The 25,319-nt window shown below is 48.1% G+C and overlaps 1 protein-coding gene across 3 annotated transcripts in view; it reads right to left on the bottom strand.

Moving 5' to 3' along the window:
- CREBBP (CREB binding lysine acetyltransferase) overlaps nt 1-17,590 on the bottom strand; it is a 66,896-nt gene extending 49,306 nt beyond the window's left edge. For 2 of the 3 annotated variants that reach the window (XM_081840383.1, XM_081840382.1), the window contains exons 1-3: nt 17,430-17,590; nt 13,999-14,714; nt 1,327-1,506 (exon numbers count right to left, since the gene is read on the bottom strand). In XM_081840383.1, coding sequence (XP_081696509.1) covers nt 1,327-1,506; nt 13,999-14,714; nt 17,430-17,514 — 981 coding nt within the window. In that variant the 5' untranslated portion in view covers nt 17,515-17,590. The remainder of the gene's footprint in view (nt 1-1,326; nt 1,507-13,998; nt 14,715-17,429) is intronic. The other variant, XM_081840384.1, reaches the window with a different exon arrangement.
- Nucleotides 17,591-25,319: the final 7,729 nt, after the last annotated feature.

Here is a 25,319-nt window from a genome sequence, read left to right on the forward strand (position 1 = left end):
ACTGGACAATTTTTTAATTATTATTTTTTTGTAAAGGCCATGGGGTTTACTAAGGTCACCCAGGGACAGTGTGTGCAGAGATCCCAATAGAAAGAGGAGAAAAGCAGTGGAAGAGCTTATGCCTACCAAAAAACTGAAAGAATGCTTAAGTAAGAGGAGAATCGTGGAAACCTAACGCGTAAAAGGAATCAAGTAGGGAAGAGTGATCAAGTATCAGAGGTGTTTGAAGTATCAAGGTTTTAGATTTTGCAGTGTGGAGGGCCAGTGGTCTTTGTGAAGGCAGGGGAATGCTGAGGGTGGGGGCAGACACCAGATTTAGAGGTTGAGAGTGAAGCTGGAGGAGGAAAAGTCATGGCAGATGGAGCATGCTCTAAACAAGGAAGGTGGACCAAGAGATGGTTTCTTGAGGAGGTATTGACACATTCGAAATGGGGCTGGGGGGGCGGGCTGGGAAAAGGAGCAAAATGTCTGATTGTGTGAAGGAGAATAATGGAAGGACAGATGGCAACCTAGAAAACAGGACAGGATGAGGTGGGCACATCTGGAGAGTTTAGAGAAGGACAGCAGGGTAGTCAATTCATCAAGCAAGGCAGGCAGGAGGAATGATTAGAAGGGACAGCTAGAAGATGAAGAGATCATAGCAAACTGTTTCTAGAGTTTACTCCAACTCACATTTATGGTTAAAAATCTGAGGTTTCCAAATCCTGAATGGTCTTGCACTGCCACCTACCTCAATTTTTTCAGAAGCAAAAAGTGTTTTGAGTTGCCAAACATCCAAACATGAGCAAATAAAACCCTCTAACTCATTTACAGAAGTATATTCCTTCCTTGATATAGAGACTGAAGAGATTACATGCACTATATGTTTGAAAAACACCCCTTTCATTTATAGATACGTTTCCCACTGTCCATTTTTTGGAAGCAGAAAGTTGCATAACAATTAATGTTTCTCATTAGCTTCCTTATTATCACAAAAGTTGCTAACAGATGAAATTCCAGCAGCACGACCCATCAGAGCTGTTCCTGAAAACTGCTGAAATGAATGCTGCACAAGGATGCCAAATATCCAGCTAAGAAACAGTATCTGCGCACGTGCATCTTAGCAGGTAGTCTGGTAAAACGGCCCAAAATATCACACTGACTGCTGTGACTCCAAGCTATTCAGGGTGCCTCTATTTCACCATGTCATATGACAGATCCAACCCAATTTCTACTGAATATAAGAAGTTGTCTTTTTCAGGGCAATTTTTACAGGCTTAGAAAGTTTGTGTCAATGGAAGGCATACAAGAACTATGGAGAAAAATTGTGAGCGGCAGAAAACTCACCATATTTGGCACACTGGTAACTGAAACACTCTTGATGTCTGAAGGAAAAGGAGACAAGCTATTTGCCATGCCTGGCTTATTTGGTAATGGAGAGTTGACTCCTGCCGCTTCTCCCATCTGCGGCCCTCCAGCTTGACTAAATGGCTGCCCAAAGGGATTTGGGTTACTGGCCATTCCCATCTGGAATGAAAGCAACATGGTTACCATTAGTGCCTTGAAGTCAACCAAATGCGGGTACAGACAGTAAGGAAAGCCATCTATTTTTCTGAGTCTCAGGTACAAAAGTACAGCTGGCTGAATGAATAACCTGCCCCTATCTTATGAGTTAGCGATCTAACCACAGGTATGGTTTTGCTTTACCCCAGCCACAAACGGCAAATATTTCTTTTGAAGAAATGAGATTTACTACAGTGGTGCCTCGCAAGACGAAAAACCCGCTAGACGAAAGGGTTTTCCGTTTTTCAAGGCACTTCGCAAGACGAATTTCTCTATGGGTTTGCTTCGCAAGACGAAAACGTCTTGCGAGTCTTGCGATTTTTTCGCTCCCCCCCCCTTTTTCTAAGCCGCTTTGCCGCTAATAGCCGCTTTGCCGCTAATCAGGTTGCTTCGCAAGACGAAAAAACCGCAAGACGAAGAGACTCGCAGAACGGATTCTTTTTGTCTTGCGAGGCACCACTGTACTCAACATGGTGTTAAGCACACAACCCACAAAGAGGAAGTTGTTTGCCCGTTACCTTTTTATTCCTGCTTAGAACACTTAATTGTAAGGGCTGCATCCTTTGTGACGGCCCAAGGATAGCTAAAAGCTCTGCCCAAGTAGTTTGGGCTGCAATCACATATTGGAAGTGGAAAGCAGAAGAGCAAATGGCAGCTTCTCTGACTACTCTGACAGGCAATGCTTAAGAGTTTGCAGTTCTGATGCTTGAACTGGCAAGCCCCAAGCTCCTGCGACTGGACAGGCCACCTCCTGCCCCTCAAACCTCACTTTTGTGGCCTCCATAGTTTCTAAGCACTTTGCGCACAAGCAGAGCTTCAAGTGACTACTGCTCTTTGTAAGTTTCATCATTTTAAGTGATATGAACTTTTTCTACCATCGTGACTTATTTCATCTTTATGCTCTACTAACAACCTTGAAAGTTACATTGTTCCTCATCTGAAAATGTAATTATGCAAAATTTATAAAGGGGGGGGGGAACTACTGCTGAAACCTCAGTGCTGGGAGAGGTAAGTGCAGGGCTGCCAGCATGATGCACAAAGGGGCAGAATGGCAGCTGTTTTGCTCTCCCTTGAGTCGACCAGCCAACCAGGGTCCAGGAGGCTGCAGTGGCTGCCTCTCTCCTCTAAAGGTGATGCTATTTCCACTGCGGGAGGCAGTGGAAGACAGAAGTGCCTAGTCCATGGGGTTATGAAGAGTCGGACACGACTAAACGACTAAACAACAACATTTAGGAGTATTTTTAACTTGTATTTCCTGATTTATGGCTCTCACTAAGCAAGCTACCAATTTTTTTCATTATCAGATGGGATATACATTTTTAACACCAGCATATTTTTCCTCCAGTTGAGGCTCTCTGCCATTTGTGACACCAGTGGAGCAAACGGTAGCAAAGGAAAGCCATGATTCAGTTGCGTCCTGAGGGAGCACAATGCTATGCAGAACTACAAAGTGCTAGGCATTAACAGGCGTCCTACTGTGGAAAGTGACAGTGCCAAAGAACAACTCTGGAGCCTCAATTTTTTTTAGCCCTGTTCCCTGAAACAAGAAGAAGAAGAAGAAGAGTTTGGATTTGATATCCCGCCTTTCACTCCCTTTAAGGAGTCTCAAAGCAACTAACAATCTTCTTTTTCCCTTCCTCCCCACAACAAACACGCTTTGGGGTGAGTGGGGCTGAGAGACTTCAGAGAAGTGTGACTGGCCCAAGGTCACCCAGCAGCTGTAGTGCATCTGAAAATGTAGGTGGTCAGTTTTCTACACCTTTTCAGTATTCAGGCCCTGCTGGTGTGCTTGCATTAGAGTTTATATATTCACTTTCCACTCCCAACACCTCACATCTTCAGGATTAGGGGGCTGCATGCTTCTGCAAAGCAGCTGCTGGAGACAGGAGTGGAACGGGACTCTTGGTCTTCACACTGAGCTTTGAGTGACTAGTCTGGACAAGCAAGGCTCCTCCAATATTCTTATGTTGCTGAATACAATGATTTACATGAGAAGTTGCCTTACACCTAAGACCAATGCTGTCTACTCTGGCACGCAGCAGCCCTCCGGGGTCTCTCCCATCACCTGCTTTTTTAACTGGAAATGCTGCCGGGAACTGAGCCTGTGATACCTTCTGTATGCAAAGAGCATGTTCTGCCAGTGAGTGGCAGTCCTTCCCTGTGTAATTCTCGAACAAAGTTGCCTTAAGACAACATTCAAAGGGCAAAGCTTAGACAAACCTCTAACTCGGTCAGTGTAAAGCCCAGCACTTTTGCCGTGATTTAAATAGCGATTATTAAAAACATGCTTCCGGTTGCTTCAGTGTAGGTTAAGACATGCCTTTAAATGCTGGTCACAGTTCCACAAAGCCAAGCTGGCCTCTGCCCTCGCCCTCATTGCACTGTCTGCTACAATCTGCTGAAAGGGGTGTGTGTGTGTTGCAGCACGTGCCTGCAACATGGAATGTGCACCCCCATATGGTGTGAGAAGGGACATACCTTTCTGGGGTTCTCTCTTCCTTTTGTCATTTTATTTGCAATGCCCTTACATCATCAGACTTACTGCACCCTCCTGTAAGTGTTGAGGATAGGGCCACATCAAAAGCTACCTCAGCATCTCATCTGATCAAAGGCCATCAACACCCGGATATTTGCTGGATGTCAAACTCAGCCAAGAGCATAAGGTCAAACAGATTCCTCACTGGCCTTGCAGACAACTTTGTTGTCCAGAAAGTGGGAGAAGCAACAAGAGGAACAGCCATTTTAGATCTGGTTAGTGGGGTAGAAGTGGAAGGATCATTAGGCGCGAGTGATCATGCTCTTCTGAAGTTTACTATACAGCGGAAAGGAGCAGCCAAGCATACTAGGACTCAATTTCTTGACTTTAAGAAAGCCGACTTCATAAAACTTAGGGAAGTGCTGGGTGAGATCCCATGGACAGTAATACTAAAAGGAAAGGGAGTTCATGATGGCTGGGAGTTTCTTAAGAGGGAGATAGTAAAAGCACAACTTCAGGCAATACCAATGAGACGGAAACATGGAAGGTGCCTAAAGAAGCCAGGGTGGCTATCTAAAGAACTTTTAACTGAGTTAAGATTAAAAAAGGATGTGTACAAAAAATGGAAAAGGGGGGAAACCACCAAAGAGGAATTCAAACAAATAGCCAGCACGTGTAGACACAAAGTCAGAAAAGCTAAAGCACAGAATGAACTCAGACTTGCTAGAGAGGTTAAAAGCAACAAAAAAGGCTTTTATGGGTATGTTCGTAGCAAAAGGAAGAACAAGGAAACAGTGGGGTCACTCAGAGGAGAAGATGGTGAAATGCAAACAGGGGACACAGAAAGGGCTGAACTCCTCAATGCCTTCTTTGCCTCAGTCTTCTCCGATAAAGAAAACAATGCCCGACCTGAAGAATTTGGAGCAAATGATTCAGCAGAGGAAACACAGCCCAGAATAACTAAGGAGATAGTACAAGAATACTTGGCTAGTTTAGATGTATTCAAGTCTCCAGGGCCAGATGAACTGCATCCAAGAGTATTAAAAGAACTGGCAGATGTGATCTCAGAACCACTGGCAGTCATCTTTGAGAATTCCTGGAGAACAGGCGAAGTCCCGGCAGACTGGAGGAGGGCAAATGTTGTCCCTATTTTCAAAAAGGGGAAAAGAGAGGACCCAAATAATTACCGCCCAGTCAGTCTGACATCAATACCAGGGAAGATTCTGGAGCAGATCATTAAGCAAACAGTCTGTGAGCACCTAGAAAGGAATACTGTGATCACCAATACTCAGCATGGATTTCTGAAAAATAAGTCATGTCAGACTAACCTGATCTCGTTTTTTGACAGAATTACAAGCCTGGTAGATGAAGGGAACGCAGTGGATGTAGCCTACCTTGATTTCAGCAAGGCATTTGACAAGGTGCCCCATGATATTCTTGTAAAGAAGCTGGTAAAATGCGGACTTGACTATGCTACCACTCAGTGGATTTGTAACTGGCTGACTGACCGAACCCAAAGGGTGCTCATCAATGGTTCCTCTTCATCCTGGAGAAGAGTGACTAGTGGGGTGCCACAGGGTTCTGTCTTGGGCCCCGTTTTATTCAACATCTTTATCAACGACTTGGATGATGGACTCAAGGGCATCCTGATCAAATCTGCAGATGACACCAAACTGGGAGGGGTGGCTAACACCCCAGAGGACAGGATCACACTTCAAAACGACCTGGACAGATTAGAGAACTGGGCCAAAACAAACAAGATGAATTTTAATAGGGAGAAATGTAAAGTATTGCACTTGGGCAAAAAAATGAGAGGCACAAATACAAGATGGGTGACACCTGGCTTGAGAGCAGTACATGTGAAAAGGATCTAGGAGTCTTGGTTGACCACAAACTTGACATGAGCCAACAGTGTGACGCGGCAGCTAAAAAAGCCAATGCAATTCTGGGCTGCATCAATAGGAGTATTGCATCTAGATCAAGGGAAGTAATAGTGCCACTGTATTCTGCTCTGGTCAGACCTCACCTGGAGTACTGTGTCCAGTTCTGGGCACCACAGTTCAAGAAGGACACGGACAAACTGGAACGGGTCCAGAGGAGGGCAACCAAAATGGTCAAAGGCCTGGAAACGATGCCTTATGAGGAACGGCTAAGGGAGCTGGGCATGTTTAGCCTGGAGAAGAGGAGGTTAAGGGGTGATATGATAGCCATGTTCAAATATATAAAAGGATGTCACATAGAGGAGGGAGAAAGGTTGTTTTCTGCTTCTCCAGAGAAGCGGACACAGAGCAATGGTTCCAAACTACAAGAAAGAAGATTCCACCTAAACATTAGGAAGAACTTCCTGACAGTAAGAGCTGTTCGACAGTGGAATTTGCTGCCAAGGAGTGTGGTGGAGTCTCCTTCTTGGGAGGTCTTTAAGCAGAGGCTTGACAACCATATGTCAGGAGTGCTCTGATGGTGTTTCCTGCTTGGCAGGGGGTTGGACTCGATGGCCCTTGTGGTCTCTTCCAACTCTAGGATTCTATGATTCTATGAACACCAGTCTTGTTTCCCATTCTGGGGCTGACCAGACACCTCTGAGCAGCTCACAATGAGGGCACAAGGCTAACTCCCAGGCCTGCTGTTTGTTCCTGGCACTGACCAGAGGAGCGCTGCATCTGAAGCACTTACAAATTTGTCCAATCGTTTTCTTGTAGTCCATCTAAGCTACTTGTTGCAAAGAGTTCTCAAAGCCAATTATGCATTATGAGCAGAGAGGTACCTCCATCTAACCCCACCCTCAACACCCTGAGGAAAGCCACAATTTCAAACTACAATTCCCATCAGCCCTAGCACACATGAGCCAATGCCAGTGATGGGAGTTGTAGTACAGCAACATCTGTAGAACCAGTGGTCCCCTACACCCTATACTGTCTAATTCAAGGTGCTCACATTAGTGCTTAAAGGCCTAAATTTTATCTATTCAATTGTTTATTTATTCAATTTGTATAGCACGCTTTATCTGAAAATCTCAGGGCGATTCATAACATAAAGATAAAAGATAAAAACACAAAATACATGACTTGTGCCCCAAATATCTGACCACCTCCATCCCTACTGACCTTCATGGGTGTTTAGATCTCTTTCTGAGTGAGTGGATCAGTTTGTGTCTCTTGGTAGTTCCACCACCTTCAAAAGTGTGGGGAATGGCATTCCGGGAAGACGCACCTCTTTGCCCTGGCCCTCAAGAGTTGCTTTGCTGAATTTGTACCATTCTGCTCCATTTAGAATGGCTTTCCTTGTTTTTATAATGGCAAGGATGCTATCTGTGGCACTGTTTGATCACTGGCTGAATGAACCTAGCTGGAATGTGGGCATGGTCCAGAACCTGGCCTTGGCTATAAGAAGAGACTTTGCCATCACTCCACCTTGGAAGCAGACCCACAGGAAGATGAAGGAGAAGGGAATGGTTGGCACTATCCTGGCCCCTGCCTGCTCTCCCGGCCAGAGAAAGAGGAGGGCGGGGAGAGAGTGAGTGTATTTGTCAGCATCAGTTGCTTGGCTGCCTTGTCCCACTTAGTATTTGCCTGCAGGTTAGAGGGGTCTTCTGGCTGACTGCTGGCTGAGTGAACAAAGCAAGAGTAGTAAGAACTCTCTTACCAACAGTGGGCTGGACTGTGGTCAGGTCATCCAAAAAGGGGCTGACACCAAATGATATTGCCATTTGGGGGATTTACAGGACAGTTAGGATTTCGTTTGATGGGTTCCTCCTGAGGAGCAGGAGGTAAGGGGAGAAGTGTGGAGAAGGCATTTCAGTCTTCCAAATGGCAGTGTGAGGTGTGCTTACTGCTAGTTGCTAGCTTATCATCTGTGGCCCTCGTCTCTGCGCTGCGCTTAGCGGTGCTGGGTGATGGTGTTATGATTTGCCCAGGTGTGTGTGTCATAGGGGCTTACAGTGATATGACCCCAATTTCAGTGGTGGTGGACAGTGGAAGGTACAGTCTGAGCAGAGCGGTTGACTACCATCTCAGGCAGAGGCCTAGATGTTTGGTCCCCATCCCCAGTTTCAACCCACACTTCTCTGGAAGTCCCTGGTAGCTTATCTGCTGAGTCCTCTAGTTTAGTGGTGGTGCCATTAAACACCAGATCAGCCTGTAACAAGGCCTTGTGCTGAAACTACGTGGGTAACGGTTTGGGAGCAACACTGGGAAAGGTCTAAAATTACATCCTTTAATACAATTCCCATTCAATGTAATGAAAAGTGGGGGGACGGGGACGGGGACGGGGACGGACGACCTGGAATTTTCCATTCCATTCCATGTTTGTAGAAGGAGAGTCCAGATTTTGGGAAGCAAAGTTTGTCAGTTAATAAAAGAAATCTGTATCATGCTTCCAAGAAGCGCCATCCATGTTAAGTAAACCATGGCTATTTCATATTACTGGCATTGAAATACAGAAAGTGAAAATAATAGAAAAAGACAGACTGCAAAGTAGGGTCAGAAACGAAAAGGGGGAAGGCTGAAGTTTTGGAAAGTTAAAGGTGCAAGACGGCTGTAACTAGAACACTGACAACAAAACTGTTGCAAAAATACAGAATGTGGATGATAGAAAAGAGGTATCGACGTGAAACCTGCTTGCGGAAACTTAAGTCAGCCTAAAGTGAAGGAAGAGCTTCTAAATGAGTTTGACCAAAACAAAGTTGTAGGATAACTGGGATTCTAGGTGAATCCAAGAAAGAGGTAGAAACAGTGCAGGACTATAAAGACCAGAACGTGGGTTGGAAAACCAGTGCAGTTGACCTTGCAGCTGTGGTGACTAAGGCTCAATTCATGTTTTATAGAGTTACAAGCTTGGTGGATCAGGGGAATGCTGTGGATGCAGTGTATCTTGATTTCAAGAAAGCCTAGGATAAATTCCCCCATGATAGACTTGAGGACAAGATGGTAAAATGTGGCCTGGATGCGGTAACTGTTAGGTGGATTTATAATTGGTTGACTGACCCAACCCAAAGAGTTGGGTTCACTAACGCTTCCTTGTCATCATGGAGAAAAGGGACAAGTGGGGGACTGCACGGCTGCAGGGCTCTGGCCTGGGCCTGTTGTCGTTCAATGTCTTTATAAACCAGGGTGAAGATACTGAGGGGATGCTCATCCAATTTGCAAATGACACCAAACTCGGAAAGGTAGCTCATGCAGCAGAAAACAGAATTGGGATTCAATATGACCCTAACAGATTGGAGAACAGGGCCCAACCTAAGAAAATTAATTTCAGCAAAGACAAATGTAAGATTCTACACAGACAGGAATAACCAGCTGCACAAATAGAAGATGGGGGACACCTGGCTTGCCAGTAGCACATGTGAAAAAGATCTAGGCAGACCACAAGCTGAACATGAGTCAACAGTGTGATGCAGCAGCAAAAAAGCTCATGCTCTTCTAGGCTGCATCAACAGAAGTCTAGTGTCCCGATCAAGGAAAGCAATAGTCCCACTCCATTGTGCCTTGGTCAAACCACACCTGGAGTACTGTGTCCAGTTCTGCGCACCATAATTTAAGAAGGATATTGACAAGCTGAAATGTGTGCAGAGGAGAGTGACCAAGATGATAAAGCGCCTGGAAAGGTTGAAGGAGCTGGGTATGTTTAGCCTGGAAAAGAGGAGACTGAGAGGAGATATGAGGGTCTTCTTCAAATATCTAAATGCTGTCACTTAGAAGATGGAGCAAGCTTGTTTCCTCCTGCTCTGGAGGGGAGGACTTGAACCAATAATGATAATGATAATTTTATTGCTTATACCCCGCCCATATGGCTGGGTTTCCCCAGCTACTCTGGGCAGCTTCCAGCAAAATATAAAACATAATAAAATGGCTTCAAGTGACAAGAAAGGAGATTCCAAATCAACATCAGGAAGACCTTTCTGATGGTAAGAGCTGTTTGACAGTGGAACAGTCTCCCTCGGAAGGTTGTGGACTCTCCTTTCTTGGAGGTTTTTGAGAAGAGGATGGGTGGCCATTTGTCATTGATGACCTAGCTGAGATTCCTGCATTGCAGGAGGTAGACTAGAGAACCATCAGGATCCCTTCCCACTTAAAATTCTATGGCCCTGAAGAAGCTAGGTGTACCTCTTCGCCAACAAGGAAAACATACAGCAACCAAGGGGCAAGCTCCACAAACTAGTGATTGAAATATTTCACGGAAACATTAACTCAGGTTTCCTCAACCTCGGCCCCCCAGATGTTTTTTGGCCTACAACTCCTATAATCCTTAGCTAGCAGGACCAGTGGTCAGGGATGATGAGAATTGTAGTCTCAGAACATCTGGAGGGCCAAGGTTGAGGAAGCCTGCCTTAACTGCTGGTAGGGATTTGGAACCAATATGACTTCCATTCTCAAGAACACCAAGCTAAATTACCTAAAATCCTTTCTGGGTGGGGCAACAGCTGCAAAACCTTAACCCAAGTAAAAAGGACAACTGATATCTTGGCCTTCTGCCACATAGATAATGTCCGTGAGACTCAAGTACACAGTCTGGAGTCCATGTGAGTTCTCTTCAATACCTATGGAAGTCTGTTGTCCTTTATCACATGCAATTTCAGTGGCCTGCCAGCAAAACTAGCTGCTGACCAATGCTACTTCTTTAAATTTAAACTATTTACTGTATAACCAACTCTTCATCTGCGCAGACACCAGAACATAAAAAAGCAAATAATGTAACATACAACACACACACAAAATGCAACCATTAAAACAAATAAATGTAACTTAAAAACATTTTAAGTACATCAACTTAAAATGCCTGGGAAAATGTGTCAGTCTTAACATGTCACTTAAATTATAACAAAGTTTGCACCAGTCATTCCAGACAAGGCACCAACAAGGAGGAGGGTTTATCCCAAATCACCACATAGCAAGCTTCTGTGGACAGTGGAATACAGAGAGGAGCCTCTTTTGATGATCCCAAGAACCTGGCAGACTGGTATATGGAAGAGGCAATTCTTAAAGTATTTGGATCCCAAGACATGTAGGATTCTTAAAGGTAAGCAACAGTATTTCTAATTGGGCTTGAAAGCAAATAGGCAGTCAACATAATTCTTTTAGAATTGGGTTGAGGCTACCAGTTAAAATTCGGACAGGTAATTCATGTTTTCTGACAATCTTCAAGGGCAGCCCCACATACAGTACATCAGGGGTGGGCAAATTTTTCTTAGCAGCGGGCTGGTCCATTGTCCCTCAGACCTTGTGGTGGGCCAGAGAAGCAGAATGGGGGGGGGGGTGAGCTGGAAGAAAAGGCGAGGGGGGCAAGTAGTCCCCCTTTCCACCCCCTGCGCTTACCTTCTCGTGGGTAGGCAGAGCAAGCTCGTCCACTCCGCTCTCTGGCCCACAGGAGCACCAGGACATCGGCGGCGGCGGGAGGAAGAGGCCAAGCAGCGGCAGCTCTGCCAATCCAATGCCGTGTCTGGTTTACCTCAGTGCGGCGTAGGGATGTCTCTGCCAATCAAGCGCCACCGAGGTAAACCAGGCGCAGCGTTTGATTAGCAGAGCCGCCGCTCAGCCTCTTCTTCCTGTCACCATCACCAGGAGCCTTGGCTTTGCGGCGGGTTCCAGCTTTGCGGTGCGGGCCGGACCCAGGTGGGTCCTGATCTGGCCCGAGGCCCATAGTTTGCTGACCCCTGCAGTACATCACAGCAATGCAGTCAGGAGGATACTAGAGCACAGATCACTGTGACCCCAGACTATCCTTGCCTAGGGACAGTCCTGGCCAATGAACCACCTCAAAATGGAAAAAGGCCACCTGAATCTTTAAGTAACAATGTTGGATGCAGAAGCACCCCCAGAGTACATATTTGTTAAAAGCAGCGAACCAGTGGAAAAAAAATGTCACCGACTTCCATCTCAGAGACAACACAGCAGGATAACATGGTCAAAGCCACTGAGAGAATAAACAGGGTCACACTTCTCCCATTTCTCCCCCAACAATGGTCATTCATCATGGCAAGACTGTCTCAGGATCAAACCTAGCACTGAACCTGGATGAAAATGGACCCAGATAATCCACTACGTCCAATGGCACTTGGGAGTGAATCTCCGCCACCTTCTCCAGCTCCTCATCCAAAAACAAGGTTTTCACAAGTGGGCAATAGCTATTACAAGCTTCCAGGTCCAAAGGGAGAAAAGGTCTCATCTATAAACACCCACACTTTTGGCCCACTAATTTTATCCCCTGAAGTCAAAACTTCACATTTTGCATGAAAAGCAAAAGGCAGTGAAGTCTGCTTTGCCACGGACAGATGGAAGAGCACGCAACTCCTCAAGGTAGGTGAGACTTCAGTGATTCACCGCAGACCCTCCAATTCTAATGCCTCTGAGCTGTGATCACCTGGAATTAGAATACAGAAACTCATACCTATTACATTTTCCGTACTTGACCCTCAGAAGTTTTGAGGCGGAGAAGAGATTAATTTTGGCTTCTGGGTTTTAAGTACAAATCAGTGTTGCAGATGTACATGTAACTATCTTTCAATTCCTCTGAAGACAAGGTATCCAACACAGTCAGAAGCAGGGACCTTCATGCTTCTCTGCCTGGCCCTTGGGATCTCCCCAGGCCATCCTTCTCCTGCGCTGAGCCACATCTACCTCAAGTGCTTTTACTTTGTGTGTATAAAACCCTTTGTGAGGGTGAAATATACTCTACTGTGAAAAGATTGCATAGCCATTGCTCTGCCAACTTTTTCGCCTCTGGCCTCATCTACCACTGGCATGTACCCCCACAGCAGATCTTCTACAGGGGACTGCAGCCCTCAGGTTGAACAAGATTCCCCTGCTCTACAGCCAGATGATGACAACAAATACACACAGACCCTTCCCAATCCCACATTAGGAGACCTTAACATTGAATGTTAATTTAAAGTAAGCTGAGGTGATGATATGACCCTCAGAACATTTCTGGGAGTGGGGTGCTTCTGCTTGTCTAGAGTACCTGACAAAATCCCCTTTATTCCACCCAGGTATACAAGTTTGCTTTCTGTTCAATTGTCTTCTTCCCTGCAACTGGTGGCAGCATTTAGTAGAGATGCTCAAGTCTCCCCCCCCCCCAAAAAAAAAATCCTTTCCTGAACAGCAATAGAATAAAGGGCTCCTTAACACTGAATATTTAAAACCCTGTAATACCTGAAAGTATTAAGAGCTGTACCCAAGGCTAGTACTACTCAGAGAAGAAAGACTCATTAAAACAATGGACATGATTAACTTAAATCCATTATTTTTTAAAGGTCTATGCTGAGTAGAGCTTAGCTGGATACAACCCCAAAGTGTGCAGTTCCAAGAAAAATGAAGTTTACCAGGTACAGCCAATCCTTGGCTCCCAAACACCTCCATTACTGTACGTTTCGGCTCCAGAACGCCGAAAACCCGGAAGTGTCAAACATAATCCATTCCGAGAGCCTATTTGGCTTCCGAAATGTTCGACAAGTGAAGCACGGTTTCGATTGGCTGCAGGAGCATCCTGAAGTCGAATGTCCGATGTAGCTTCTACTTGAGTTCAGGGTGCTCCTGCAGCCAATCGAAACCGTGCTTCGCTTGTCGAACATTTCGGAAGCCAAATAGGCTCTCGGAATGGATTATGTTTGACAACCGAGGTTTGACTGTACCACAAAAGTGGCACCTGACTTACTTGGCAGCTGTCAACAACTGCTGCTTGTGAAAAATGGTCTTTGAGAAACAGTAACACAAGGGCACATATTTAAAAGTAAGGTTATAGAGGCACACTTGCAAGATTTAACATTATCCTCCTCACTAAACATGAAGAATCAATACTTTAACTGGCCCAGCTAATTCCTTGACTGCTTATAACAATTCTGTCGTATTTATTCCTACAAGAATTCTGATAGCTGCACACGGAGACCAGTTAGACCCAAGCCAGAAGTAAACATCTTCAACTTTAGCATCCATAAGATCAGTTCAAGAGACACTATAACAAAAACAACGGAAGTGAGTGCCACGTACTTTTGCCATGGCTCCTGCCTGGGCTGTGTTCAGGCCCGTATGACCTGTCATTTGAGGAGACACCTGTGTCAAGGTCTCTGCCAGCACGCTGCTTGCATTTCCCTGCATGGTGGGGGTAGAATACTGCATCCCGGCACCTCGTCCTCTTCCAGCTGCTCCAAGGGATCCATTCATTACCTGCCCTTGCCCTTGCTGGGCCTGGTTCATTAACGTGTGGCCGCCAGAGTTACTATTGTGAAGACCCGGGTGAGCCTGGTTGAAGCCAGTGTTCATGCACATCGCAGCTCCTGCCTGGGAGGCTGCTGGGCTGCTGGCCACCATCCCCACTTGTTTCTGGGCTTGGGAGTTCAAGGCCGGAGCAGCTGGGGTGCTAGGCCCAGAAGTGCTGGCGGCCTGCTTGGCCAGACTCGATGCAGCAGTGTCCGCCTGGCTTAAGGGGTTCTTGCCCAGGACGCCCAGGCTGCTAATGGTGACGCCGCTCGGCTGCCCCTGGACTTGGTTATTCACTCCTGGCGTGGCGGCACTGCTGGAGTTCACGGCCCCAATTCCTGGGTTAAGTGAAGAGCCGCTGCCTCCCCTCAGAAGTTCAGAAAGTTGCTTGTGTTTGGAAGCTGCATCTTGAATAAGGTTCCCACTGCTGCTTAAGAGACTCAACTCTCCATTAGGGATCAGCTCATCCGGAAGATCATTTTCCAAGTCAAACAGGGGCTCAAAATCTGCAAGGTGAACAGAAGAGGTTGATGTAAGAGACAGAACATTCACACCCAGTTGATTTGCTTCTTGATGCAGCTGCTCAGCAACCCTGCTCAAGACAAGTTCTGCTGTGTGCAACTATGCCTACATGTTACAGCTTCCCCGTTCAAATAACTGAGAGGCAGTTGCTAAAGAAAAGCGAAGCCCTTCTGTATTCTGATACTTTGCTGAGCAGCCAAACATGTTTTAAATTGTTGTATAAGGCACCATATGACTTAACTTTAGCATAACGCAAAAGTACCTTGTATGCAAGAAGCAAAATACCAGTAAATTAGGTGCATGCAGGAACAAGGGGGGAAATGTAACGTTGCCCTCTCAACTATCTCTACTCAAGTATGACTGGGAAGCAAAGTCTTTAAGCAAATAACAATCTGTCAAACCTTTTCCTCTCTTTTTAAATCTAGTTTCCATATGCATGAGGTTTATGAACTTTTTTCCACAGCAGAACTGCTTCAAGATAGTATTCAAATCAAATCAAATATTTTATGTTAGCCTTGAGAGAGACTGAGAGTGAGGACCTGTCAACACCTTAGTGCAGGCATCCCCAAACTCAGCCCTCCAGATGTTTTGGAACTACAACTCTCACCATCCCTAGCTCACAGGAACAGTGGTCAGGGATGATGGGAATTGTAGTCCCAAAACATCTGGAGGGCCAAGTTTGGGGATGCCTACCTTAGTGTCTAGAAGGAAGGGTGAGTTAAACGTGGAATGAACTAATATACCTTCCACATCATAACAAAACAAAGAGCAATCAAGAATGAAGCAGCACACACAAATTTAGGAAAAACTAATCTGATGTTTATGTCAATACTGTACATTGCTAATGGGAAAGTATGTTAGAAACAGATACTGCAGCACCCTTTCCATGTAGAAGCCTATTAGTAGTATCTCACCAAGCCATACTCCGCAACACTTTTGGTTTGAAGATCCACTTCAAAGCCTAGTTTCCAAGGATTGCACAAACACAGTTTGAAAATAATGGCAAGGTTCACATGTAACACTAAGGCAGACCATGGCTTAGCACAAACACAAGGCTCCCAAAGAGGCGATCCCAGTCACTTTGCTCCTCCCTGGTCCTTTCAGCTCAGCCCAGCATGGCAGTGGCAACTAGGCCAAGGTAGGGTTTAGCATGTTGTCTGGACCCAGCACCGTAGTTAAGCTCTCTCTTCCCTAACCATGATTTATAGCTGAGGTTTTTTCTTTGCTGCAGAAGGTGTTTAAGGAAGAGAAAGCTTAATTATGATCCTGTTTTCAAACAACGTGCTAAGGCATACCTTGGCTTTGCTGCCAATGCTGCACGGGACTATAAAAGGGTCCAAGCTCCACTCAGGGAGCGAACACCTTTGCATAGTCCCAATAAGCCATAGTTTAGTTTACTGTTACATGAGCACAGGGGGTACAATGCATGCATATAGTTTCAGTACTAGGGTCTCAGAAATGTCACATTATTTCAATATGGCCTTAACTAGGTAAATATTTCTTTTTACATAATTTCAAGCCCAAATTATCCGTTTAAAATATTAACATGGAACATTTTATCCGATATTTCAAACAGTTTAAAAGCAATAAACAAGCAAACCAAAAATAAAGATACAAAGCCACCACCTGATGAGACAGTTTAAAATAGTCACAATAGTGATAATGCTTTTAAACATCTGCATAAATAGAAAATATTTTGCCCAGCACTTAAAAGAAAACCAAGTTGGCGTCAGGTGTGCCTCTCTAGGGAGGGCATTCCATAGCGGGGGGGGGGGGGGGCACATTGCCAAGCAAGCTCTCTCCTTCATTGAGACAAAGTTCATTTCTGATGGAGGAGTTCCACTGAGTTAAATAGCTATTGGAATATAGTCCAAATTGTGGAAACATTGAATAATTTGAAAGCTCAATACTGCAAGAACAGGCATCTCATGAGCTGGCTACCTGTAGCACCTTGCATATCATCAGAGAAACCATCTGCTGAAGCTCCTTCTACCATAACCCTGATGACACATTTGGGGAGCCTGTGGCAATCCAGCATCCAAATGCCTGAAAGCGCAAACTGTATTCCAACACCAAGCCACCTTTTGCGCCATGCCATGAGGCCTAATGCTGAACGCTCAACCCTTGAAGCTGTACGGCAGAATTGACATTAGCGCAACATTGTGCAGACAGAAAACTTCCCAGGGACGAGGGATCAGGCTGTGGCACAGGGAGACAGTGTTGTTCAGCATCTTCCCACGGCCACAAGGTTACTTCCCATCAATGGGTAGCAGAAGGCTCCACATGCTGGAAAAGAAGCCAGGTGCCCCAGTATCCCAGAGCCCACTATGGTTGGCCCTGGGGCACTTGGACCCTGCCAGCCCACCAAATGAGCTGTCCCTCGGCCCTTCCCGGGGGCTGTGCGGAGAGCGGGGGCCATCCGTCCCTGACCCCCGCGGAAACCCCGCCTGCCTTTCATCCCTGACCCCGAGGAGGAGTCCCTGTGCGCGGCTGCCAGGCGCACCTGCGCAGGATGCCCGCGGGGAGATGCCCCGCAGCCCCGGAGTCTTCCTGGCCCCCCCCCCGTCGGGCGGCGGGGGCTTCTCAGCGGCGGCCCCGCGGTCCGGAGGGAGGGAGGGAGGGAGGGAGAGGCTGCCGCTGGCGGGAGCAGCCGGGGCCGAGGGGCAGCGGCGGAGGCCCGAGTCCGGCTCCGGGCTCACCTGCGGTGTCGGCGGCGGAGAAGCCGGGCGAGTTGAGCTTGGCCCGCTTGGCGTTGGGCGGCCCGTCCAGCAAGTTCTCCGCCATGGCCTGCTGTAGCGGCGGCGGCGGCGGCGGCTCCTCCTCCTCCTCGGCGTCCCCGTAGCGCTGGCGCTGCTGCTGCTGCTGCTGCTGCTGCTGCTGCCCGGAGGCAGCGGCTCCTGGTCCTCGGCGGCGGCGTCCCCCTCCTCCTCCTCCTCTTCTTGGCGGCGGCGGTCAGGGCTGGAGGGGCGCGGGGGGCGGAGGGGCCTCCGGCCGCCGACACCGCGGCTGCTGCTGCCCCCCCATGGCCGGCGGGCGGGCGGGCGGAGGAGGAGGCGGCAGGCGGCAGGCAGGCAGGCAGGCAGGCAGGCCCGGCGCCCCTCCCCCTGGCCCAGGAGGTGCCCGGATGGCGCCCGCCCGCCCGCCCCCCCGCTCCTCGCTCGCCGGCTCCTCCGACCCTCCTCCCGGCGGCGCGGCCCACCAGGCCCCTGACAGGCGGGCGGGCGGGCGGCGTCTCCTGTGCCCGCCTTCCCGGCGCGGCGGGGTCCCGGCGAGGGCGGGCGGGCGGGCCGGCCTCGGGGTCCGGCTTCGGCGGCGCCTCCCGCCTCGACGTGCCCGCCCCTCGGCCCGCCCGGCTGGCTGGCTGGCTGGCTCTGGCGGCCCCCCCCCGCCCGGCCCGGCCCGGCCCGGCTCCCGCCCGCGACGCGCTCCGGCTCCGCGACAAGATGGCGGCTGTTGATTCCTCAATTAAAAAAAAAAGAGAAAAGTTTTTTCTCTTCTCTTTTCCAGAGACGGAGGGGCGGGGCGTGCGCGGTGGCGTCAGCGCGCCAGGACACGCCCCCAGCCCCGCCGACCGCCGTAAAGGCGCGAGCAGAGGCGCAGCGGCAGCAGAGGCGGGAGGCAGCCGGGCCAGAAGCAGCAGCGCCGCCGCCCTCGGGGGAGCAGCGGCCCCATCGCCACACCGCTGGGGGCAGAGCTGTCAACTTTTCCCTTTTCTTGCGAGGAATCCTATTCGGAATCAGGGAATTTCCCTTAAAACAAGGGGGAAAGTTGACAGCTATGCTTGGCGAGGCTCCTTGGCCAACAAGAGATACCGGCCCAGTCTGGCGGAACTCTCTGCCACTGGAGGGGCAGCCAGGGCCGGATTGACCTATAAGCTAAACAAGCTCTAGCTCACTCTCTTGGGGGCCCCCCAAAAAAATTAAAGGGAAAAAAACCCTGGATGTACATTTCCAAAATATAAAATAAAAAACAAATACAGTGGTACCTTGGTTTGCAGCCGCTTTGGATTACAACCATGTCAAACCCAAAAGTGTGTGTCCCTTTTTTTGGATTACAACCCATTTTGGGGGAGATCCCATTGGCGAAAGTGCAGCTTCGGTTACAACCTGTTTTGGTTTACAACCAGACCTCTGGAACAGATTGTGGTTGTAAATCAAGGTACCAATGTAAAATAAAACCTACATACAGCAGGAGTGTGTTGTGTTGTGTAGGCTCCTGTGATGTAAGTCATGGGCCCCACCTGCTAGCCTGCTCCCGCAAATATCCCTGGTTTGCTCCTTTGTATATATAGGGTGCCTACATTCTGCATGGACTGGTTGCAGGGCAACATGGGCAAATGGCTTGAGATACCTATTAGGTCCATAAATTACCGGATAGCATATATTCAACCCAAAAAACAGTGACAATTTGTTTTTGGCAAAGGACAGCTGGACATATCAAGGGCCCCATTGCCTCCACCCCATTATCAATTCTCTTTGGCGATCCCTCGTAGCTGAGTGAGATGGTCTTCCGTGAACACTGTTTTAACAGTGAGTCCGTAAGTGACTGGAGGCCAATTCTGGATCCACACGTCCTTCCGCAGTGGGAACGTTGGTTTCTGGGCGGGAGTTGATCCTGGTGGGGGTTTGCCAAACACCCTCTTAGCACTGTTTCTCCCTTTCGTCCTGAGCCCAGGACACCTTTGGTCAAGGCTGTTCTCCAACGGGAGCGCTCGCAGACCAGTGTTTCCCAGTTGTCGGTGTTTATGCTACATGGGTTTTTCAGATTTGCCTTGAGAGAGTCAGTCCATCCATCCATCGCAAGGCCCACCCAGCCAACAGACAAAGGCTGGGGCCTCGAAGGAGGAAAGAGAGATGATGCTTGTGGTTATTGGGTGGAAGCTGTGCGGCGGCCAGAGGCATGGAGGTTAAGAACATCAGGGGAGTCTGCCATGTGGCCAGACCTCTTGAGCTCCTGGTGGCTGAGCAGATTCCCAGGGGGAGCAGAAAGTAGCCAGCAAGCCCCCCCCCCCGTGACTTTCTTGGGCAAGGTGGCAGGCAGGGACCCCTTGGGACGCTCTCTGATGCAGTGGGCTGCCGAAGGTCACCGGACAAGGGGGTGAGCTCTAGGCAGAAGAAAATGCAGGTTTGTTTTTTTTAAAGGGAAGCAGTGGGGTTGAGCCTTGTGCAAACAGGGCCGTCGTTTACCCAGGGGTTCAAGGGGTGCAGGGCACCCAGGCGCTGAATTCTGGGGGGCACAAAATGTACACCTGCTGTATACCGGTCCCTCTTGATCGGCAGCAGTGAGAAGCAATGGAGCGAAAGTCCCCACTCCTATGTCGCTCTGTTACTCTGTAGGTCAAATATTCCCGACAAGTCAGGAAACAAAAGCAGTTTTTTCTGCTGCATCGTTGTTATAGGTGAGCAATTTTCCTCCCCCCAAAAAGCTCAACAACTTTGAGTTAACCCCCTCCAAATTTGGGGGCTCTGGGCGGATCTTTGCACCCTGGTGACGCATATGCTAAAGATGGCCCTGTGTGCAAATGGCTCAAAGACTTGCAGGAGAATTGGCCAGTGACCTGAATTTGCAGTTTGAAGCTCTTGCTGTTCTGCAGAAGCTCCTGGTCAATTTTGTTCCTACCTGAGACCCAAATTTTCCCCTCCTTCGGTTTCTGACAACTGGGACTCAGAATCATTGCTGCCTCCAAGGAGAACGTGGCTTTGGCTGGTAGCTCTGACAGCTTCCTCCTCCTCCACGAATGTGACAAAACTTTTTCTAAAACCATCCAAATTGGCGGCTCTTATGGGAGTGTGTGACTGTCATAGTTTAGGCACTTAGTTCAGCTATGGACTGTCTTTTGTATGTCTTCCAGCTATTTTCACCCGACCTTGGTGAAGGGTGGGATAAAGTTTGTGCATTTGTAAAGCCCAAACCCCTCAGCTCCCCTCCAATAACAGCCAATCCAAAAGTCTGTTCGAATCCCCGCGACGAGGAGAGCTCCTCTTGCTGTCCCAGCAGCTGCCAACCTAGCAGTTCGAAAGCACACCAGTGCAAGTAGATAAATAGTCACCTTTAACTGGACTTAACTGTCCAGGGGTCCTTGACCTTGACCTGCTAACCTCACACTAACCTCACACTCCTTGACTGCTCTGCCGTTTATGCTTACTAGTTCTACCCCTCTCTTGGTCACAGTACCCCAGCTGTCCAGTGGCGTAGCGTGGGTTGTCAGCACCTGGGGCAAGGCAAGTAATTTGCGCCCCCTAACCCATGGATTTGCGCCCCCTAACCCGTGGATTTGCGCCCCCTAACCCTAACCCCCAGATGTTGCGCCCGGTGCGGCCGGCCCCCCTGCACCCCCCACGCTACGCCACTGCAGCTGTCCTGCAAGCTGCTCCACTGTCCGGCAGGCTCATCTGCTTATTATTTCAACACAAGAGGATATCCCATATTTTCCACTCCATAAGACGCACCTGGCCATAAAACGCACCTAGTTTTTAGAGGAGGAAAACAAGAAAAAAATATTCTGAGCGAAACAGTGGATGTATGATGTTTGTGGTTCATGCTGTTGCCACAGACATGATATGTGATTTGACTGTGAGTTTCTCTCTTCATTGCTTGCTTTAGTATTCCTGTCTCCTCTCCTTGCAAGTTCGCTGCCTTTACCTCCCCCCTCCCAGGCAGCCTCCTTTATCGCTAGAGTCCCTCATCTCCCTCCCAATCGCTTGCCGATCAGCTGCTCAGCGGCTTTGTTTCAACACCCCCTTCCCTCTTTCTAAAAAGAAAGAAAGAAAAAAGCACGATCTGCTTTTTGCCCCTGGGCAATTCGGCTTCAGGGACCATGCATTCACTCCATAAGATGCACAGACATTTCCCCTTACTTTTTAGGAGGAGAAAAAGTGTGTCTTATGGAACGAAAAATACGGTAAATAAGAAATAAACTACATTCCAAGAGCCGAACATTCTCTTTGCAAACCCCTCTTCAAAACAGGGCATCGGAAAGAGCCACACTTCATCGCAGAATTTCGGGGGCATTCAGCAATCTCTTTCTGCCCCCAGCCCCCTCTGACTTCTGCAGAGCAATATTTCCAGCGTAATGAACAACCAAGGAGCAAATCTCATCATCAAGAGAAGCAGGGAATTAAAAAAATCAAACTGGTACATGGAGAATTCCACAAGGAAAAGGGTTGCCCTGAGGACCTCTTGTTTCCCCCCCTTTTTGAATAACTTTTTGTAGGGTTTTATAAACAAGGATCATAGGGATAAGAAAGGACACAAATTAAGAGACCAAGTCTTCTTGTGTCGTTTGTGTATCACAAAAACAGCACGATAAATTTGCAGCAGCATCTGCAACACAGGGCTCATTCTTAGCGGTCAATGTGTGAGTTCTTGGTTTGTGAATTGGCTTAAACAAAACCAAAGGGGAAGCAGGATAGAACAGAAATAACAGATAACATGCAAGATTGCATCGCTAAATGCCTAGTCAGGAACCCTTGCGGTTGTGCTTAGATTAAGTGTGAGTAATAGTCATTTTTCCTCTTAAGCTACCAGTGAATCAATATGAAGGCATATTGATGAAGGTGGGAGCAGGGTTCAAAGGGAAGATAATAATTTATGTTGACATTTAAATTTAGATTCACTAGATTGACCAAAAGCTGAAGGGGGATTGTTCATTTTCTGGAATATTGGCATGTTGTGAAATTTAATAATAAAATAAAGCCATATTTCTTTATCTGTCCATGTGTCAATCATAGGCTATTTGCTAATCTCTCAAGAAGGGCTGTTTCCCAAGTTGTTTTGTATCAATTGTCTATCATTGTCCCTGAAACGTCTTTCCAGAGTCTAGTTATGCTATTTCTCACCACCTGCAATGAATAGCTTATTAATGCTTTATTATGTAAATCCAGATTGTTGTCTTGAAATATACTTCATAAAGCTAAATTTGGGTTGACTTCCAATGGTAGTTTTCTCATTTTATTAATTTCTTGGAATATCAAATTCCAGAAAGGCTGGATTTTTGTACATTCCCACCGCATGTGGAGAGAAGTACCGGGTGTGCAGCCGCCCTGCCAGCACTGACATAAAGCAATTAAACGTTGATAGAATTAAAACTATATACGCATCTAAAATCTATTAAACCCATACCAATCATTACAATAAAAGCAGCATTAAAAGGTTAGGCTGGCCTCGACCAAAGCAGGGCCTTTTCGGCTGTGGCCCCAGTCTGGTGGAACGCTCTGTCTCAAGAGACCAGGGATCAAGAGACCAAGAGATCATTAAAAGCAGTCAGTCCCCCAAAGCTTGTTGGAACAAGAAGGTCTTTGTCTGCCATCACAAGGACAGCAAGGAGGGAGCCAGTCTGGCTTCCCTAGGCAGGGAGTTCCAAAGTTGTCTGGGAGGAGCCACCACCAAGAAGGCCTTCTCCTGCCTCCCCACCAAGTGTGCCTTTAAGGGTGTCAGGACAGAGAGAATGGCCTCTCCCCAAGATCCCCAAACCCTCGAGGTTTAATAATAATATTTTATTTATATCCCGCCCTCCCCTGCCAGAAACGGGCTCAGGGCGGCTAACATCAAAATATATAATACATTAAGACATAAAATTTCGCAATCAACAAATACAGATTAAAATCAGATTAAAATCAAAACAAGATCAGATGGCTACCCGCAAATTATAACTATAACTATAGGGCAGGGGTCAGCAAGGTTTATCTTGCCTGGGCTGGATCGGTCCCGTGGATTTCCCTCTGTGGGCCAGGTCAGGCATACACGCCTGTGATTTTTGGCGCTGTGAAAGCGAGTCCCTGCGCTGCGCTGTGCCGGTTTAGCGCAGCAAGCGAGCGGGCAGCTCAGTTTGGGGGCGGCTCGGGGGCCAGTCAAACAACCTCAGCGGGCCGCTTCTGGCCAATGGGCCTTAGGTTGCTGATCCCTATTGGGAGCCTTAAGTACTCACCAGGCTCAGCTATTTGTATGAGCTGGTGAGAAGAGTTAGAGAGGCCCCTTATATGCAGGGTCTTGTAAAAGGAGAGGGGTCAGACTCTGCCTTGGCCAAAGACCTGGCGGAATAGCTCCGTCTTGCAGGCCCTGCAGAAAGATGCCAAGTCCAGCAGGGCCCTAGTCTCTTTTGACAGAGTGTTCCACCAGGCTGGGACCACTGCCGAAAAGGCCCTGGCACTGGTCAAAGCCAGTCTAACCTCCTTCAGGCCCCAGACCTCCAATATGTTATTGTTTGCGGACCATAAGGTCCTCCGCAGGGCATACCAGGAAATGTGGTCCCGTGGGTACGAGGGTCCCAGGTCGTACAGGGCAGGGATCAGCAAACTTTTTCAGCAGGGGGCTGGTCCACTGTCCCTCAGACCTGAGATACCTATTAGGTCCATAAATTACCGGATAGCATATATTCAACCCAAAAAACAGTGACAATTTGTTTTTGGCAAAGGACAGCTGGACATATCAAGGGCCCCATTGCCTCCACCCCATTATCAATTCTCTTTGGCGATCCCTCGTAGCTGAGTGAGATGGTCTTCCGTGAACACTGTTTTAACAGTGAGTCCGTAAGTGACTGGAGGCCAATTCTGGATCCACACGTCCTTCCGCAGTGGGAACGTTGGTTTCTGGGCGGGAGTTGATCCTGGTGGGGGTTTGCCAAACACCCTCTTAGCACTGTTTCTCCCTTTCGTCCTGAGCCCAGGACACCTTTGGTCAAGGGGGCTGGTCCACTGTCCCTCAGACCTTGTGGGGGGCCAGACTATATTTTAGGAGGGAAATGAACGAATTCCTATGCCCCACAAATAACCCAGAGATGCATTTCCAATAAAAGCACACATTCTGCTCATGTAAGAACACGCTGATTCCCGGACCGTCCACGGGCCGGATTTAGAAGGTGATTGGGTCGGATCCGGCCCCTGGGCTTTAGTTTGCCTACCCTTGGTATAGGGCTTTAAAGGTTAGAACCAGCACCTTAAACCTGACCCTGTACTCCACCAGGAGCCAGTGCAGCTCATATAGCACAGGATGAATGTGATCCCACAGCGATGACCCCATAAGGAGTCTCGCCGTGGCATTCTGTACCCGCTGGAGTTTCTGGGTCAGCTTCAAGGGCAGCCCTGTGTAGAGTGAGTTACAATAATCAAGCCTGGAGGTGACCATCACATGGATCACAGTGGCGAAATCAGGGCAAGAAAGATAAGGAACCAACTGCTTAACACGGTACAGATGGAAAAATGCCGCCTTTGCCCTAGCTGTAACCTGCGCCTCCATAGAGAGGGAGGCGTCAAGGGTTACACCCAGACTCTTGACAGAAGGTGCTGGCACTAATTGAGCCCCCGCAAGGGATGGGAGTTTACCCCCCAAATAGAGATGGGAAGGCCTGGAGAAAACCCGGAAAATTTGGGGGGGGGGGGCACACCAGGTTTTTTCCCCACAGTCGTTTTTCCCCAGAAAAATTGAAAAAAAAAGTTTGATATAGTTTGAATATTCCACACCCCCCCTCCCAATTTTTCCTGATAAAAATGGCTTTGGAAAAAAACAGGGGGGGAAATCCTGTCCCCCCCCAATTTTTCCACCCCCTGGCCTTCTAGCACCCCCACTTTGGAGCTCCCAGGCAGGTGCTCTCA

This window comes from Podarcis erhardii, assembly GCF_964252035.2.
Source record: "Podarcis erhardii genome assembly, chromosome: 14".
Classification (NCBI taxonomy): domain Eukaryota; kingdom Metazoa; phylum Chordata; class Lepidosauria; order Squamata; family Lacertidae; genus Podarcis; species Podarcis erhardii.